Source organism: Geospiza fortis, unplaced genomic scaffold (assembly GCF_000277835.1).
Source record: "Geospiza fortis unplaced genomic scaffold, GeoFor_1.0 scaffold180, whole genome shotgun sequence".
In the NCBI taxonomy this organism is placed as follows: domain Eukaryota; kingdom Metazoa; phylum Chordata; class Aves; order Passeriformes; family Thraupidae; genus Geospiza; species Geospiza fortis.
Window position 1 is genome coordinate 311,339 of NW_005054452.1, and position 20,262 is coordinate 331,600.

Here is a 20,262-nt window from a genome sequence, read left to right on the forward strand (position 1 = left end):
AATGAGCCAGTTTTTTTACTTAGGCTTCTTCCTCTGGGTTCTGTCTGACTTAAATTAAAATCTGTCAGTACATGAGTTTATACAGTATTTACAAAAGCACAAAGAAAACACTTTCACTATTCCTTATGAAGGCCACCAGTGCCTCCTGGAAGGTGAACTCCCAGCACTGCATTGACCTCAGGTACATTGCAGAGTTCCACAGATGATCTTCACTCCCTAGGAGAAAGTCTAGTTTTGCATTTCTTATGAAGCAAAAACTCTTTGTGGTTTTCTGAGAGTTTTTTCTGGAAAAAAAAAAATACTGGTTTGGATATTAGTTCTGTTAATGCTGATGTAAATTGAGATTAAATCCATTGCTGACCATCAGAGTAAAATCTTTCACAATTTTCCCCTTTTCTCTCATTACCAATTAAGCTAAGAAGGGGTCACTGAGAAGGCCCAGCTGCTTGTTTTGGGTGCAGGGCACACTGACAATAGATTTTTTCTCCCCTCCTGTCTTCAGCATGCAAACCTGCTTCCACCTTTATGATGAGAAATATTCCAATCAGTCTGAATTAGGGAGCTCCAAATAATACAACTCTTAGAAAATGAAAGGTAGCCTGAATTGTGTCTCATAAAGAAGTTCAAACTCTTCTCTTCTTCTTATTTTTTTTTTTTTTTTGTAGAATTAAAAATTCCAAGCCCCTAACTGCCCAAAAGTAGCCCCAATATCCTCTTCAAAGTGGCAATTACAATGAGAAAATTAATAAAGGCTCCTGCAAACTTAATAGACAGAGAGACTACAAACCAAAACCAGGTTCTGTTAGATTTCATCTGCTACAAATTACCACCCATCAATGATATTATTGATGTGCTTTCACCATATCCACTTGAAATCACCATAAACCATTGCCTAACTCAGTTCTTCCATTGGCCAGGTGTTCTTACAAGGCAACTTTGATTATTTGTTGTATCTCCAGAACTCTTTTAATTTTGTATGAGGTGAAACTGATAGATCCATGTGGGCTCCACAAAATGCTTCATAAAAAAATCAACTAATGCAAAAGTGGTAAGGGACTTTTCAAAAGTTGATTTTTAAGTGCTTTAAATGTAGTGCTTCATCTGTTCATACTGAAGAAGAAAACACCCCTTCATTCAGGTTTTGTTGGAAATAAGAATAAAGCAACTGAGTTTAACTCTTGTAAATGTTCACTGACCACCAAAATGGTGAAGCATTTCCCTAAAAATATTAAAACTACCTAAGTGAAACAACTAGTAGAAATCTCTTGGACTTACACTCATCCTTTTGAGAATGGAAGGTCTGATCCATTCCACTATAATTTGAATTCCAACTGAACAACCTGCTACCATGGCTCTTAAGAATTTACTGGATGCTGAATTTCATCTACCAGGAAAACCTGTTAGATTTAATAATTTAATTTTTCAAGATGCAATCCAGGGGACCAACAGTTAAACCAAAGAACCTCTAGTAAAGAGAACAATGAAAATTAATTAATTAGCCTCCTTATAGTGCTTTGATAGATGCATTGAATAAATCTGAACTGATTTATCAGTCGGATGCCTTTGTGTGGTAGGTATTAGAATTATCTGTCATTAACCTTATGATACTAATGAAGGTGCTTGGGTAGAAAAGTTAAATGACTTCCCAAGGTCACATCTGAAGCTGGCATTACAACTCAGTAATTTACTTTCAGTCATTGGAAATAATTTCTTAAAAAACATAAAGGAATTCATGATGTAAAGATCATGACCTGGAAAGGCACCATCATTTCTCTAACCTCAGTTTCAGAAGGCAGAAAAAAAATTGAGAAATGGCTGTGAAAAAACATTGCAAAGAAAAGAGTTACCTATCCAAGCCTGGAGTGGTACCATCTAAATTCTGTTTTATTATATTCTTGTGATTTACCCCCAGAATCTGCCTGACAATTTGATTTATTTTGTATGATTTACATTATAGTTAAGTGACACCTCACTCTGTTTTCCAACAAAACCCATAGACAAATCTAGTTGTCAGTGAATATCTCGAAAAATATCAATCCATCTTTGTTGCTATTAATGTTATGGTGAGAGGTAGGGAAGGGAAAATATTATATAATGAAAATGGCTTTTGAAAGAATATATAAATATTCTGCAATATGGATTATAAAAGAAACTTAACCTCCTTAAGGCTCAAGCTGACAAAATATATTTTTTAAAAATGTACTGGCTATGGAGAGAAAATTCTGCCATTTGTATTCAAAAAATATCAAGAAGTGCAATTTTTTCTTCCCTCAGGACGGAAAAATGCAGGTTTCACGTAAAGAAATATTAAAACATGTATTATTTTTTCCTGACCTTTTGACAGGCTGAATATTGAGTTTGGTAGGACATCCAAAAAATTCAGATTCAGATTTCAAAATTAATGATTAATACTACAGACCTTCCACAGTATTGAACCGGCAGTGCCAAATTCCCCTACCATGAGCAAGTGCAACTCCACGCATTTCAGCAGAGCTGTGTTTGCATATCTTAGCAAGCAATTCTGGCCCCGTGCCTGGGAAAGCATCTTACATTTCATAGTCACTTGATTATGGCTCATCTTTATACCACACTTTACTATTTGCAAGATACTTGACCCACAAAACCAGAGAAGTCCATCTGCTAGGATTCCATTGTGCATCGCTAAGTAAAAATGATGAAACTATTTGAAGCGCAAAAATCCAGTATAAAAGGGACATAAATACATTCCAAATACGTATTTGCTTCTGCAGACTGATGAACTTGAAATGTGGGGTTAAAAATTTCACTTGCACTAGAAATTTGTTTCTTCAAGATGCTTTTTACCGCAACCAGAAATAGTTCTTACTACTAAAAGGGCAAGATCCACCTAAAAGAACCCGTCCTTGGAAAAAAGTAAGAATGCACCCACAAGCCAGTACCAGTTGTCACAGATATACAGGATTCAATTAAGAATCTGCTTCTAATAGTCTGGAACAACCTAAATGGAACAAAAATATTAGGTATTAGCCCGAGACCATCTACTGAAACCAACATTGTTGCTTTTTGGTGGGCTACAAGCTAACCACATTTTAAAAATCATTAACCAACCTCCAATTTGGTCTAAAATACAAATCTAATGTAATATTAGGCTTGTAAAACCAAGACTAAATAATTGAAACTGTGCATTATTTCTTGTTTCATAGAATCACAGAATGCCCTGGGGTTGGAAGGGATTTTTAAGTCCATCCAATGCCACACCTTGCTATGGGCTTGGACATCTTCCACTATCCCAGGTTGCTCCAAGCCCTGTCCAACCTGGCCTTGGACATTTCCAGGGATGGGGCAGCTTTTCTGGGGACATCAGTGTCTCACCATGCTCACAGCAAAGAATTTCCTCCTAAGAATAAACCTAAATTCTCCCTCTGACAGTTTAACAGCATTACAGTTCTTTCTTCTTCCCATTAAAGCTGTGGGTTTTTCTGGCAGGGAGTTTTTGGCTTTTTTTTTTAACTACACCCCTAAAAGGTATTTTTCCTCCTTTTATGCCATTACTTCTTATAATATTTTTAAAATATCTACTTAGCTATTTTTAACTTTTTTAATAATGCTATTAGACCTGTCATTGCAACACTTTTCTGCAAATCTGTGGAGGATGTGACTGCTATAACACTAACCCCACATATGTTCACTGCATATAAGCCTACAACTCCACTGCCACTATAATATAACTATGAACAAACATTGTGGAGGGGTTTTCCATTTGTTTGGGGTTTATTTTTCCTCTCTTCATACACCTACCAGCTATTTCCTTTCTCACAGCTCCAGTCACAAGGAGGCAGCAATAAATCTTTGCATATACACAGGGGCTGGGAGGGAAGGTTGCTGACAGCCCTGTGATCCTCTTGCACACAACAGCAATAAACCTTACTGGATTCAGCATTAAACAGAAACTTCAGACCCCCAAGACCTTCCTTTAGGCACCTACAAGTTAAGTACTTTAGCAAACACCTGACTTCCAGGGCAGAATGAGGTACCTTGACTCCCTGTTCGGTACATGGCAAGAATAAGATGCTCCAGAACATTTGAAAACACAAAAACACACACCCACTGTAAAAAAAAATCCAGACACTTATTTTATCATGGAACTATCCAGATTTAGTCAATATTAACCAAGGAACCTTTACTCTTTGCCTCAGCTCAGGCTCTACAGAATTAGGAAGAGTCCTGATTTGACAGAAGACATTCAGAGGTATAGTTCAATACCTGTCAGATCAGTAGTTCCCTAATTGCATTTCCCTAATTGCATTTCCCTTTGCTAAACAGCACATTGTGTGACAAGGAAATATGTTGCAAAGGGGCTACAAAGCCTTCAAAACATTGTTAGTGCAGAAAAATGCCACACAATGTTACGGAGCAAATCACTGAGTTATATTTTTCTTTGAAAACACAAGCACTTTTCATAGTTCTTGGCCTGTTGGAGGGCAAACCAAAATGAACATTATCATAATTTTATTAGATGTCCATTCCATGAGTATCCAAGGTTTCAGTCATTATACTTTATACTCCTCATGGTGCAATAAAGCTATTTCAATATCATCCCTGAAGACTTGTAATTATCACTGGTTGACTTTACAGAGTGTCTCTTCAGGAAGAGAAGGTACTATAAATATATATATATATATTTATATATGAACTACAGACTTTTCGAGACCATATATGTTCTTAAGGCTGTGCCTTCTCTGTAGGTCCTTTGCCCTATTTCAGTTCAGACTGACAAATAATTAAGTCTAGAGCAGTCCCTGGCCAGGACCAGACTGTGAAGCACTGATTTGGCTTTTTACTTAATAGACATTCAGCTCAATTGTACTGTTAGTGAAGCTGAACTGAAATTTAATTCTTGTTGCTCATGCCTTTTGACAAACTGCTGCAAACACCATTTCTAACGTGCTCAATTGCTTTAATGAGCCACTAAAACACAGCACGTTCCTCTGCCCATCATCCAAACATTTCCGGGGCCATCACCGGCGTAAAGTTGACCAAAACTCCTGAAACAGCACCTCTAACATTTCTCCCAGTATGCAACTTTTCCTGCCTCTCCTGGAGGTGCCAGATGGAAATCTGGCTGTGTCAATAAGGTCACTTACTGTTGGAACCTAGGACATCCCTCTGGCTGTCCTGGATGGCTCGAGCCCCTGCCAGGGGGCTCAGAGACCTTGGCACAGAGCCCAAAACCCCTGCGACTTTGATTTTGACTCATAGAAAAGAATTACCAACCTTATGTGAAGAATTACAAGCCCCAAAAGTTTAAATAGAATGATAGTTAGTTTGTCACAAGGTGAAAAGTAGAATTTTGCAGTTTTTAGAATAGGGGCTCCAAGTCCCAAGATAAAGGAATTTGGGCGTGTTTTGTCCTTCTTTCTCCTTCTTCCTAGCCTCCATCTTCTAAGTGATGGTGGCACTTTTAGATTAGTTTAAAGTAGGAACACACCGTCTAACATAAGTGATAGGTACTGAGAAATTATTGTAAATAATACACAAGTAGTTTTTAGTACAAAAAATAACACCGCCTCTGAAGGCAGTCAGAGTACCTCAGCCCGACCTGCCAGACAAACCTCGGCAGCTCAGAGAAAAAATGTTACAGATAACGGAAAAATAAACAACCTTGAATGTAGCCATGATGTTTTCTGAAAGATCCCTTTGCTAGGATTTTTTCTCCTGAGAAGCTGAGAAGCCTCAGAGGAAAAGAAAAACAATAATTATCTGCTGCTGTGGTGTATCTTTGACTGTTCCATGTTGGTTGTTTCTAATTAATGGCCAATCACAGTCAGCTGGCTCGGACTCTCTGAGAGTCACGAGCTTTTGTTATCATTCTTTTCTATTCCTTTCAAGCCTTCTGATGAAATCCTTTCTTCTATTCTTTTAGTATAATTTTAATGGAATATATATATATATCAAACAGTAATAAATCAGCCTTTTGAAACATGGAGTCAAGATTCTCGTCTCTTCCCTCGCTCTGGGACCCCTGTGAACACCACCACACTTGAAAACCAAAACCAAAAAAAATCCTAACTCCTTCCTTGGTTGCCAGGCTGGGAAAAAAGCCTCTCTGACACATCTTGAGGTCAGCCAAAACCACAAAGACACCAAGAACTTACCTCCACTAACTTGTTGGCGTGCTCACGGAAGACCTGAGCGTATTCCTTCACTTCCTTCTCGTTGCCGCTTTTGGCGGCCTCGATGAGAACCAGCAGTGGCACGTTGGTCTCCAGGAATGAGTCTGAGATGTGATCCATCACTGCCTTCCGGAGCTGGGACAAAGGACAGCAGAGCAGTAAGTAAAGGACATTTATCAGCACACCTCCCCACTGTTCATAGTGAAGCACTGATGTGTCGTGTCTCGCGGCGTTATGTGGGAATTTGGATTTTTTTGCATTCTTTTCTTCAATATTTGCAGCAAGCAAAATTAAAAACTTGAGGGCCCAGGCTCTGCAAAGCCCTCCTGGGATTTGTGCTGACATACACCTAATCCTACTGGCCTGAATGGATCTGTACAGAATGATGGTGATAACTCATGTAAGACACAGCAAATTGATGAGAATTGAAAGCTCCACACTACTTGAAAAAACAGTTCAGCTCACTAAAAAGGCAAATATGGATTAAGGAGCTTAACTCCAAGCAACCATTAAAAAATATTAGCCTGAATATTTCTAAGCCTTCTCTAATTCCTCCAGTGAATAGTATTCCATGCAATAATTAATATTTTGTATAGCAGATGCCTTGTGCTTTGTATTCCCATTTGAATAGCTCCAAGAAGTATAAACAAAAAAACTTTTTAGCATTTTCCAGGCAGATTAGAAAACATATTCCAATTTATTCCAAAGGAAGAAAAAAACACCTTACAAGTTACCGAAGATTTACCACCTGTTAGTCCATATAAACATCTATTTGAAACAATATTACTGTAAGAATAATGCCACTAACCTCTTTTCCACCTCGCTAATGACCACTAATTAATGTCAAACTTCTCTTATATTTGAAAGATAGCCAGAAAAATGACTGAAATCTTAAATAATTCTTCCTGGAAGCTTAATTGCTCTGTGGGAGTGTGGATCAGAAACATCTTGATAATGTTTTCTCCAGCTTTGGGGTTGTTAAGAATGAAAAACTGTGGACTCAAGCTAGGAGCTGTTTAGCCTTGAGGCTTGGGTACCCATTAGTCTCCTTAAATCACGCATTTTTAGTTAGATGAAGCACCCAGAGAGGTAATTTTCTCTATTCTGCAGCCCAGACAAGAAAGCTTTAGCTAGACAAGGTGCCATCAAAACACCCAATCACACTGAAAACTGGCCTATTGTCAGACATTGCAAATACACAATCCAAGATGCATTTGCTGTTTGATGACAGCAATTCTCAGCTCCATTTGAATAAGGAGAAAGCTAACTTTGAATATTTTCCTTCATTCCCTGAGTGGTGCAGCAAAAACAAGCAAAGCAAAATAGCATGTATGTGCTTGTAGGAGGCATTCATTTTATTTCCATCACAACTGAAGCAGTCAACGTATTAAGCAGTTCTCAATTCTCCTTAAAAATTAATTCTACTCAGATTCAACCTGGAAAGGTTTTTTTTCCCTTTCAAAATGATTAAAGGCACTCAGAATAGCTAACTCAGTAACACATACAAACAGGGGGAGGAAAGAAGACAAAAAGAAGAAAAGAATCATCTATCAGAGACCTGCCAACAGTTTGGAAGCTGGTGTGTGTTTGCTACCACCTATTACATTTCCATCTTGTACTCTTTATTTTTTTCTCCCATCAATCTGCTGCTCTCCACTTGCTGACTCTTATTTTATTCTTACATTAAAGCTCTTTCAGACCATGCTTTGGGTCTATTTGCACAGCATCTCACACAATGGGACCCCGATCCATGAATAGTTTTCATAGGTACCATCTCAATATAAATAACAATATTGTTCCAAATACATCAAAACATTGCAAGAAAAAAGAAGAAAATATGTTCTAAGAAGCTCAGTGTCAGAGAATAGTGCAGCAGCACAGCACCCTGCATTCTGTGGTTGATAGATTTCCAGTCAGTATTTATAAAAATATTTTAATTTAAGAATTCAGACACATGGTGGGATTCTTGGGGTTGCTGCGTGCAGGACAACCAGGAGCTGGACTCTATGATCCTTGTGGGTCCCTTCTAACTGAGGATATTCTGTGGTGCCCTATGAAATCAGTAGTTGCACCTATAGCCAGCACTAAGGGAGAAATACTGCCAGAGAAGGTGCATCATAAATTTGCATAATTCTCCTCTGCAGACATCCATTTCTCAGGGCTTGCTGGCAAACTCCAGATCAGATGCCTGATTTGTGTACCCACAGTCAGACTTTGATGCCCGTTGTATAAAAAAAAAGCCAAATGGTAGCATTTCCAAGGGAACACACCAAGCTTTTAAAAATCCAATGTGGCTTCCAGCTCATTCTCAGTGAAAGATCATTAAAAAATTCAACTTGCTCAAGTTCAGTACGTGCCAGTGAAAACTACTGTCCACTGCACTAAAACCTTACTTTAAATGCTAAATGAGCACCAACACTTCCCCATTTGTGTCCTGCTATAAGGAGGGATCTGTTCCAAAGGCTTGTATTTATTCAATGAACAAGAATTCAATTTTTAATCCAAGGTAATGTGCTGTTATGGATCAGGTTATAACAATATGCCCCATGGAATTGTAACAGCAGTCTCAGGATGTTCAAGTAAGCAGCTTATTTTCATCAGTGTTAAATATCGTCAGCTTACAACCATATACCAGAAATCAGTAAAAAGGAGAGCAAGAGCATCAGCTAACCAGAAATTTGGGGTTTACCATAGTAAATATACAGTAGAGCTCTTTCTGAAACAAAAAAATGAATAAAATGGATATCTGGTTTCTAATGGTAACTGTGTGTTGTACTCTGAGGTTCATATCTGCAGCAGCTGAAAAACAAGAATCTGAATTCTGACTGTCACAGGTTTAATAAATACAAAATTAATACATTCTATTTTTCTTCTGCTGTGTTAATCATAGATGTCAGTAGAATAATTCTGGCCCCTCTTGTAAAGAGGCACTATAATTTCTTTAGGAGTTTGTTATGTGAGTTTTAGGACGTCCTTGCATTGAAGTTGAAAGGTAGAGTTAACAGGTTTTATGTAAGCAGGAGACCACAAATTTTGCCATCCTTCACCACAAGCTGTAAAGAATACCTTGACAAAATCATTTGTTAAATGTGACAGCAGTATGAAGGCAAGACATTCATCCAAGAGCTCAAATGGATACATGACAAGGTAATATTAATGGCACAAGACAAGACATTTAAAAGCACTGGCTCACCATTACCAGTCTATTTGATCCAATTAGGGCTATTCATCACGGTAAATAACTACTGGGAAAGCAATCTTGTGTGCTCCTGTGCATACTGCAACAAAGTCCAGTCTAAGTGATGGCTTGTGCACCCAGAGATTTCAGTTTGATCCAGCTAATGTCAGTTCAGAAGGGAATGGGAGAAGGCTGTGATTTGAATCTGAAAGCAGCAAAAGCCTGTCATGTTTTATTCCAAAACCAGCACCAGGGCTTTGCTCATGCACCTGTATTAACAAATGCCTTTGCAATGTCTTAATTTATGCTGAGTTCTGATGTAAATATTATGACACACACTATTACTTGTAAGACAACGCTTTAGGTTTCTTCCCCCCACAGGATTTTTAATTTAGAGATGAATTCAAAGCACGAATTCCACCACGTGAAACTTCATTTATTAGAGGAGGGAGCACGTTAAATTAAGGTCTTGCTTAATTTATTTTGTCAGAGAGAAAACTTTATTGATGTACATAAAGCTAACAGATAAATAAATTTGCCACACCAACAAAAAATATAGAAGGTAAACATCAAGACCTGGAAATATTTTTGAAGGCATGAATGGTGCACAGGCAGATTTTATGCCTTTCCAGTTCAGTCAATTCCATCAGTTTATGGTGCACAGTCAAGTTGCTGTTTTTGATAGCATCATGCTCTGCTGTTCTAAGCACTATTTAGGGCTGTTTTATCATTGTCAGTTCACAGCCATAATTGAGCTCAAAGAGGTTAAATGCCCACCAAAACGATGTTTTCCATCGCTATATAACAATTTTAGAACCAAAATGTCTCAGTGCTACTTACAGTCTAGTAGAGAATTAAATGTCTAATCCTGCCACTGGAAGGTAAAGCCACAGCAGGAGATTAATGACTCCAACAGATTGTTAAACTTTATAAAGCCTGGCAGTGCAGAGCTGCCTGTAACAAAAGTTTACCAAGGAGCACCTTATTCACCATTTTTCCATTTAATGGGTGTTGCAACCCAGCTCCAGTTTGCACCTGCAGAGAGCTCCCAAACAGGCATTAATTCAGTTGAAAGGGATGAAAATAAAGCCTTCTCCACTGCAGTAAAGGTGTGTCACCTCCAATATGCTGTGAAATTGAGTTCTGGAGGATAAGGCAGTGACCATTAGAAGCTGCTGCAGTTTGGTGCTAAAGAGAAAGTCTCAGTCAATTCTGCAGAGTGTGTCACACAGGATGTGACAGAAGAATGGTAACTTGGGGGATGGGGACAGCAACACCACCAGTTATGTCTTGGTAGATGAAACAGCAAAACGACTGATATTTAGAACATGTATCACATTTGGATACTCAAACTACAGATCTATGGAATAGATTAAAAAATTAAGATTTGAGACAAAGATAAATAAAATACAGGTAACAAAGATAGGTAATACTTATTAGAATAATGAAATGGCCTGGATCTTAAAGATCATCCAGTTCCAACTTCTCTGCCATAGGCAGGGACACCTTCCACTATCCCAGGTGGCTCCAAGCTTTGTCCAGCCTGGCCTTGGACACTTCAAGGGATCCAGGAGCAGCCACAGCTTCTCTGGGCACCCTGTGCCAGGGCCTCCCCTCCCTCACAAGGAACAATTTCTTCCTAAAATCTAATCTAAACCTGCTCTCTTTTAGTTTGAACTTCTTAATATATTTTTCTATGTGTGAGCTTTCCTCTCTCTACCGACAATCAGCCATGATCAGGAAAAGATTTGGGGTCAATTTGCTAACAGAAAGAGAGTTGAAGTGACAATTTTTGACCAAAAATTTGGAAGAGTATAAGAAACATACACAAAGAACATTCCTCCTAGACATAGGCCACTACAAAGGATTCCTCAAAACGGTTCATGGCCCAAAGCATGGAAGAACCCAGTTACCAAGTGCTAAGGTACTTAATCCCCATTGATTTAAAATTTTTTGTTTGTTTGCTGGGTTTTTTTGGGGGGCCCAAGGTGGGTGGTTTATCAATTTTCATGACAGAAAAATTTTATACTGCCTTTTCAAAAAAACATTTCTCAGTGAGGGCAAGCCTCAGGCTTGCTAGCAATATTAGTGCAGTTACATAAAACAGAGAAAAAAATCATATGTTTGGGGGAATGATAACCACATACCCCCAAACATGTGAGGATTATCAGGGTATGAACTCTGTCTTTCATATCTGGATAGAACAAAAATGACCCAAGTCTGATAGCAGTGTTGGGATTCTATTAAATATTTCTTATTTCTAAAAATAATGAATTATACAGGGGATTAACAGGTACAGGACAGGACAGAGATTCCAATCAAAAATGTGGGAAAGCCAGAAATACAGGTAGGAACTGAGCAGACAGTGAAAAGCATTAGGGAAGTCAAAATAACCCAGAAGTGAAAAGACAGTGATTAACTTTTGCATTCTCTATGACCTGAGAGGGTAGAATTGTGATAAAGTGAATGTGGGAGGATGAAATTGCAGAACAGGAAATTGCATGTAGGAACAAAGAAGGGAAGAAAAACCCTATACGTTATGCCAGAAAAGAAAAAGGGATAAGACTTTGAAAAATAACCTTGTGAAAACTGAAGAAGATTGTAAAGTGTCAAAAATGTCACCAAAAATGCAAATCTAAAGGGTCTGATGTAAAAGAGGTGGGACAAAGAAGAGGATAATGAGGAAGAATAGAGATAATGGATTAATAATGCAAAGATTAAACTAAGAAGCACAATCTATTGTGTAGTTTCATTTACTGTCTCAAGCCCTGTTGAAATGATACTCAAATGAAGTAGAGCTTTGGAGCTTTATGGGTTTTTTTTAATCAAATATAGTAAAAAAATAAAAGGGAAAAAGCTGGTTTGGGGAGATGAAATAGCTAATCGGTTAAGATGGGAAGGAAATTTTCTACCAAAACTCTTAATGAAGTTATCCTCACTGTGAGCAGTCACATCCAATAAACCTTACAGGTTTAATACAATAAATGTCACACGTGGCACACTTGCAGTGCCACCTAATCCAGCTGCATGAACAGCCTGGCATAGTAAATATTGTCTTCAGCTTCTCCAAGAGCTGGAGACTGAGCCCAGTGGAAGCTGATGACAGCTCTTGGGTAGACCTGTCTGTTGAAGTGCCAGACAATGGCTGAAACAAGATTCAAAATTGATTGTGTGCTGCAAAAATGGATTTCTCATCATCCTGTCCAAGAGTCACTCAAAGTCACCAGTGGATCCTGCCCTATGGACAGAGATGATTGATACCTGATACTATCAATTATCACCCATGCCTTTCAAAAAGCCCTTCCAGCAGTGAGATCAGGCTGGGGTTTGTTCTTGGTTGGTTTTTTTTGGTCTTTTTTCTCATTTCACTTATACTTTGTTTTTTTCTCCTTTGCAGTAATTTTTACCCAGTAAGAATTGCAAACAAACCTTTTGTATCTGGTTGCTTAATTACAAGTAGAACATGATATTAAAGATATTTCATAACGCTTAGAAATAGAGTTAGTGAACAAAATTAATGTCAATTAAGAAACAAATGTAATGTTGAAATCCCATTTGGCAATTAAACTCCATGTACTTTGCCACTGCTCAAAAAGCCATTAGGAAGATGGAATTAGAGAAGTCTTTGGAAAAGGATTATGTTTTTCTCCAAGTTTTATAGTGCTCCCTACCTCATGCTACTGCACCAAAATTTGCAGCTATTTTTATGAACCCAAACTTCTATAAGTGCCTTTAGCTGATGTGACTACAGGTCATTCTTGAGATGATACTACAGAACAGTGAAAGCTTCTTTATGTAAAGCTATTATCAACAGAAGTCACTTGAAATACATTTCTGGTGGGTTTTTTGCCTTTTCTTTTGGTCTAGTTTGTGGGTATTTTTATTTAAAATGTAGCAACATTACACATTTCCATTGAGCTCCTCCCACATTTAAAGTGGTTTTTATAAAAAATATTTTAAAAAGCTCCATGCTTATTTCTCTGCAGTGATTAGAGAGGTAGGCATCCTCTAAACACAGAGATTTGTTGGAATATCTGAGGTTTTACGAGGGCTCAGTATCTGAGGAATAATACACAAACTATGTGCAGTAATCTCTTCCAATGCAATAGAGCTGTCACTGACTTTTGCCTCCTAATTCTTCTCAAGGCACTTTGAAAGGCCAACCCTCTGCTCACTTAAAGTGACTCCAGCAAAAAAATAAATAAAAAAAAAGAAATAAAAATATAAAATATTTCAAAAAGCAAAAGCAGCCATGGTTACCACTTTGAAGCTTTTGCCAGGAAAAAAATAATCCATCATGAATATTATGTTGCAGCTCAAAATTTCCTTTGTTTGATGGAACTGTTACACACTGCAGCCTTACCCAAAACTACCTGATATGGGCATAGTTTCCTGAAATATGGCACCATATGTGCATCAGTAAACATTATGTGTAGAGTAAATTAAACCAAGCCCTATAATTAGGCAGTAAGGAAATTACTGCAGACCTGAAAGAGTAAATCAGCAGTATTAAAGCACTCTCCATTTCCTCTGGAGCACTTCAGAGCACCATAAAAACCTCAATGTCACAGTGATAAATACCTAGAAGTGCATTTTGAGGGAGACAAAGACATGTGCGTTCAAAGAAGTTCAAATCAAAATCCTTATTGATTGTAATTTAAATAACAGTGCATTTTCCTTAATTCTTTAGATCAGATGTTTGAAAATTTTACTAAGTCCTTTCCTGAAGTAAATACACCAATTATTCTACCAAATGGGAGCAGACAAAAAGTGGAAGTATTGATCAGCATGCCAGGAGCTCCCAGCTCATTCAGACCACGCTGGTGACATTCAGAGTGTCCCTAATTCTGGGGCCATAAATTCAGTGGAAGCTGGAAGAGCAGAGGACTTCATCAAGTGGAGCATTGCTACCTCTGCCTTCTAAGCCAGCATCACACCAGAGTCCAGCCTAACACCTTTGTACCTAGAAAACAACTACAAACCTAGAAAAGAGCTACAAACAATGCAGTGCATGGCTATTAAAAGAATACAAGGCATAAACACGTAGCCCTGGCACAGAAATAAATCTGTATTAGCATTTAATAGACTGCTTTTGGGAAGCCAGCTTCCACATTTCCATATTCAAGAGCACTGGAGTCACTGCAGGTGAAAATCAAACCTATTGAGCTACAAGGAAAAGGCGCTGGGTTTCTCACAAGCAAGTGCTGATGCCACAGGTGGCCTCAGGTTCAAAGAGGTTTAGATTAATTTGTGGCTGGCTCCCTTTAAAAAATGCCAGCATTTTTTCAAAATGTATTTTCATGCAACAGAATGGGGCAATCTCAGCAATAACACTGCATTTCCCCTTGGAAACAGCCAAAAACTCCTCCGTGGTTAATACAGCACAGACTCCTGTGGATCATCTGGTTAAGTGTGACCTTGCTTCAACTCTGCCTTTGCAAAAGAAATCTTAATAAACATTCCTGCCAGACTAAATTCTGAAGTTACAGCCTCCTTGGATATTCTGCTACTACTTCACACTTGCATGAAATTCTGCATTTTCAGAACACTGCATCAACTCTTACAAACGCTCACAGCGTTATGTGAGCTAGGGAAGGTCTGTGACTATTTCATTCTCTGTTTTCTTCCCTTATTTAAATTATACAGATCTTGAATTAAAAAAAAAAAAAAAGCCCCCTTCAGGATTTATAACCTTTCCCAATGTCCTCTTGTTTGCAACAAAGGGCACATCAGAGAAGGAGAACACAGTTCCCAGAAATGCACTGATTGCTGCACTATTGACTGGCTCTATGGACAGCTGGAAAGCCAAAGCACTCCTCACACAAACCCACCTTTAGGATGCCTTAATTACAAGTCAGATTTTTCATGGCTCCCTATGCATAAAGAGCTTCTACAAGACACATGCTGGAAACCCCAAGTCACCCTCCAGAGATGAACTCTCCAGTGACTGCCAGGGAGGCTGAAGGAAAGCCACTTCTTTATCTCTCCACCTGGTTTCTATAACTGACATCAGCTGGTGTGAATGTTCAGAGTTCTCTCTTTCCTCTTCCCTCTGCTCCCTCACTAGGAGTTTTTTATTTCTTTGGATGTGCTCTTCATTGTCTTTGGGGGCTGAAAGAAGTTTGTAATATTTGTAACAAAGATTTTGTTGTACTTGTAAGTTGTAAATTTAATGTATATTAAGTCTGATTAGAATTGGGTTCACTGTTTTCTACTAAAGATTAGAACTGGGTTCACTATTTTCCACTGAAGATTTTTTTTTGCTTTTTGAGCCCTTATGCTTCCCTTGGCCTTATATCTTAATATTCAAATGCTGTGAATCTCCTAATGCTGGTACGACACAAAACACCTCAACTGAGGCAGCTTCACCTTCAGAAGCAAATTTATTTTCTGACCTTTAGATCATTCTTCTAAAACTGGACAGTAAGTCTTGCTTATCCTCACAGAGCACAGTAAAGAGAGGATAAACAACAAAATTAAGTCAGTTAACCATGATTTAGAGCACTAAGATTTAATTTCTAGGTGCTGCTGGCCCTCCTTACAGCATTTGAAGTCATCTGGTCTGGGTGCGAGACAGCTTTGCTGCAATAACAGGATGATAAGATTTCCTCTTTTGGAGGAAGGCCTGTGTTTTCCTCAAAGCATTTACATTCTGTAAAGAGGCAACCAATGCATGTTTTTGAGTAGAGAGTTTTAAGCCCACAGACTGAAAACTTATATAAGTCTATCCATAATATAATTGACATTGTATGGGCTAGCTGCGATAAAATCTGTTCCAACAGAGCACATTCTTTCAGTTTTAGGTGTCCCATCAGTCTAATTCCATGAGTTAATATTCATGCCTTTTATTCTGAGAGTCCTTCTAGAGTCTACACCAATTTTTGGCAGGCTTCAAAGTGCTAAACTTTTTTTTTTTTACCTTAAATAGCATTCATAAACAGTGATAGAAGTTAATCTACGTGGAAGTGAGTAACAGAAAGAGCAAACTGAGATACTGCTGCTCAAGGAACAGAGAAGAAGATAAATAAGCCTGAGAACATCCTGAAGCCTGGGATCTCGTTCAAACTGGTGCAACCCATGTTAAACAAAGGACAGCAACTTGCAAGTCCTTTCAGAGACCTATGAAGTTGATGAAAACTGAATATGATCAAGATGTTGTGCCCAAGGTCTTTGTTTTATCAAATTTTCACAAACAAATTACAGGAGGTATTTGTCTCATCAAACTTTAGGTTTTTGCAAGCTTGACTTGCAGCCCAATGCAGCTCCTTAAACAGGACTATCAATGATCATGGTGTGTGCCTTCGAACTCAGGATATTCTGGGACTAAAAGGTAAGATAATAATTGTAGATGGAAGGGAGGGATGTTAGAGAATATGGCTGATAACAGGCTAATGAAAATCATGCCCAGAGTCCACCAAGTGTCTCACAAAGGAATTTGCAAGAGCCCATCTTAACACAGGGGAATGTAAATGACTGATCAAATATAGATAAGGGTCGTGTGAAAGGATGTACTTACTGCATTATACATAAAGAATTCATTAGAGTAATAAAACGGGCAAATATGACCTGGATTTTATTTTTTTTTTTAATTTTGGCTTCTTCAGAGTGTGTGCCTGGTGGAAATACACCACAGCACGGTCACTATTAATATTAATTCATGCCTAAATGGCCAAACCTGATCCTGAGTACCTCAAAGTGTGTCCCCATTCCTAGGACACTGATAGTGGCTGGGGGAAAAACCAGCCACTGAAAAGAAGCAATCAAAATCCTAACCCATTAGAAAGAGGGAAAACTCATCTAAACCAAATCAGAAATCTGGGAAAAACCTCTCTTACAACTTTCAGCCTACAAAGGAGCTCTCATTAAATCACCAGGAACAAGGACAAACCCCAGATACACCCAAAAGCTTTTGTGGGAAATCACACAGGAAAACAAGCTCTGTGGCACTGTGGAAATCATATAAAGGGTTTATCTATGAATAAATAGGGTTTATTTATTAATAAAATCTGCTATGGTTTTACAGTACCAATGTTAGTGCAGTTGCAGACAGGAGAGGAGAGCAGAACCATACTCTGGGCTTTACATTCTGGACTGGTGTTCTGAGGGAATGATGCTCATCACAGAAAATCTGCCTTTTTTTTTTTTCCTAACACATATTAATCAGTTGGCCAATTTTAAAACCATCTGACAGAGAGAAAAGATCTTAAGGATGGCGAATAGCTGGAGTTTGATGGAAAATTGTCTGGGTAGGAGAAGAGCGATCCAATTCAGTGCTCTGTGGAGGGAAATTTGTTTTGTGAAGTCAGAAGCTGGATGGCTGTGGAAACCCAGGGCACTGGGAATATTTCTCTGTCTGCTCTGGGGTGCCCTGACCCTCAGGGGAGCACTGACTCTGACCCTCATTCATGGAGAAAGTTTCCCAGACTTCAAGATAGACTGGAATCCACAAAATTGTGAAATAGATTATAGAGAGCAGTGTAGGTGTATCACTTGGTGAGAAATTGAGGTTTTGGGATTTTTAGTGTGTTGTGGATGGAAGCAAGATGGAGGGCACAGGGTGTTGTCCTGGGTTTCTACTTCATGCTTCTTCTTCCTTCTTCTCCATGGGTTTGGGTGGCATTTTGTAATTGGGCAGAAGAGTCAGCATTGTGGCTCTGTGGGATCAGTTATTGGGTTAAAAGGGAAAATAATCCAGGTGTCAGTTCTTAATTGGATAGTTTAGTCTTAAAAGGCCTTGTACCAAGAGATTGTTGGCCATTTTGTGCCTTCTAATGAAAAGCTGCAGAACTCACAGCAGTGCGACTGTTTTACTGATGATAAATAATAAACACTTGAGTCTGAACACAAATTACTGTCTCAAATGCCTTCAATCCTGACCAGAGAAACCAACAACTGGGACGATCCCCACAGCTGGCCAGAGTACCCACACAGGTACCAGCTGGGCAGGAGCCACAAGCAGCCCATCACTCTCTGCATTTCACCTGGAGTCACAAATCAGCCTCAGATGAGGAATGAGCAGGGAGAATGATGGGGGTGAGAAGATGAGAGGAAACATGAGAATCAAGGACCTGAGATTATTGCTGTAGAAAGCCCTAAGCAGGCAGTGCAATGCTAGAGAAAGCAGAATTTCATTAATTCAGGTGTTCACTATTTTGGTTTTCAGCCCTGTGTCTCACAACATGGATACCTCAGAGGTTTGTAGGATACTGTCTGGAAAAGACAATTTGAGAAGAGGACATTTTTGACAAAAGAACTGCTAAAGTGGAATGTTTTGCCTCAGACAGTGGTGTGAAAAATTCTTTTTTCCACATTCAAAATCACCACCTTAGCTACTACCTGTATGTAGCTACTAAAAGAATGTTGGTATTTCTCTGCTTTTTGCGCACCTGTCCAAAAACTTGAGCTGGATTTTACCCAACAACACACAAAGGCCACAAAACGATAATCAGGCGGCAAAAAAATGCATTTTTGATACTGCACACAGAAACTTAGATATCTAAAAGTAAGATTAATTTCTATTAGGCATCCATTCCATTAAAGTGAAAGCTCAGGATGTCAGACTAAATGCTCAAAAGTATTTATCAAAATGCAACTGGTAATGTAGATATTTCAGGACTTTATACTGCACAGTTCCTATTAATACATATGTTTTAATGAAGTTTTGTTGCCTAAAATTGCAAGGAGAAGCAGAAATCTAACATTAAAAAGAATACAGTACTTTTTGTTTTTTAATTTTTTTCTACTTTCAGATGAAATATGAACATTTAAAAACCTAGCAAAATTCTTTGAAACAAAGGAAAATCTCCTTGGCCATTGTAAAAATGAGGGTTTAATTTTTAATATTTATTTATAGGTAAATACTTGTATTTGCAATGCTAGGCTAAAAATAAATTAATAATTTTCAAAATGAAAATGGGAAACTACTGGAAAAATCCACACTAGACTTTTCAAAGCTCTCAGGCTTCTTAAAAAAAAAACACAACAATTTCTGGATAATTTCTGGACACTTTCCAGTTTTTAAGAAAATGAGAAAATGATAATTTTCTGTGGAGAATTTATTTCATGCAGTAATTCTAAGCAGCTTTAGTAAGAACATAAACCTCAGTCTGTAGGAGTTGGATGAATTCTCCTTAACAGCTCTATGAGAGTATAATTTCCAGTATAAATTGAGGATTGGTGGTGAAAAAGAAATCTTATTTCTGCCCAATTCCTTCCACTTGGAGGCACAGGAAGCCTTGAATGGACAAAAAATGGAATAATCTAGGCAGGCTGCTGTAATGGCAGCACAGATGGGTGCTATTTAAGGCAAAAGAAATTATTTTGGTTATTCCACCTCGAGTGGCTGGTGCAGAATGAAGCAGCTCAGCTACCAGGGGTGGCAGCAGGGCCAGCAGGTGGGACAGCTGTGGTGGTGACAGCACAGCAGCAGCTGCTGCTCTGAGCTGTGCCTCCAGTGTCCTTCCCGCCTCTCTCAGTGTCACCCCAGAGCTGCAAGGTTCTAATGTCAGGTGTGCCCGCTGCTTTGGGGTTACCTGTAGCATTTGAACTCTCGGGTTGGTGTTTCTCTTTCCTCCTATGGAGGAAATACTAACAAAAGTATTGGAAAAAGAATTGCAATTCCAAAAGGATTCCAAAAGGATAGGAATCAACCAGCACCTGCTGCTGGCCTGGCTTGCTGTGCCACATGCCTTTGTCACCTTTTGGGTTTTGTCTCATTTTTTTAACGACAGGCTTGCATACCAGTGGGAAAAAGAGATCTCCAATCTTTCCAATTGGCACAACTTTTTATCAGATCCAGCTCTTTCTTCAGCTTGTTCAAAATGAAAGGCTGATTCAGCCTGGGGAAGAGAAGGCTTCAGACCTTCTAGCACCTTCCAGTGCCTAAAGGTGCTACAAGAGAGCTGGACAGGGACTTGTGGAAAGGGCATGGAG

At 38.7% G+C, this 20,262-nt stretch overlaps 1 protein-coding gene across 2 annotated transcripts in view; it reads right to left on the bottom strand.

Annotated features, from left to right (window-relative positions):
* Positions 1–20,262, bottom strand: part of CTNNA2 (catenin alpha 2) — a 477,001-nt gene that overhangs the window by 94,390 nt on the left and 362,349 nt on the right. For both annotated transcript variants that reach the window (XM_005427746.2, XM_014309794.2), the window contains exon 9: positions 6,135–6,287. In XM_005427746.2, coding sequence (XP_005427803.1) covers positions 6,135–6,287 — 153 coding nt within the window. The remainder of the gene's footprint in view (positions 1–6,134; positions 6,288–20,262) is intronic.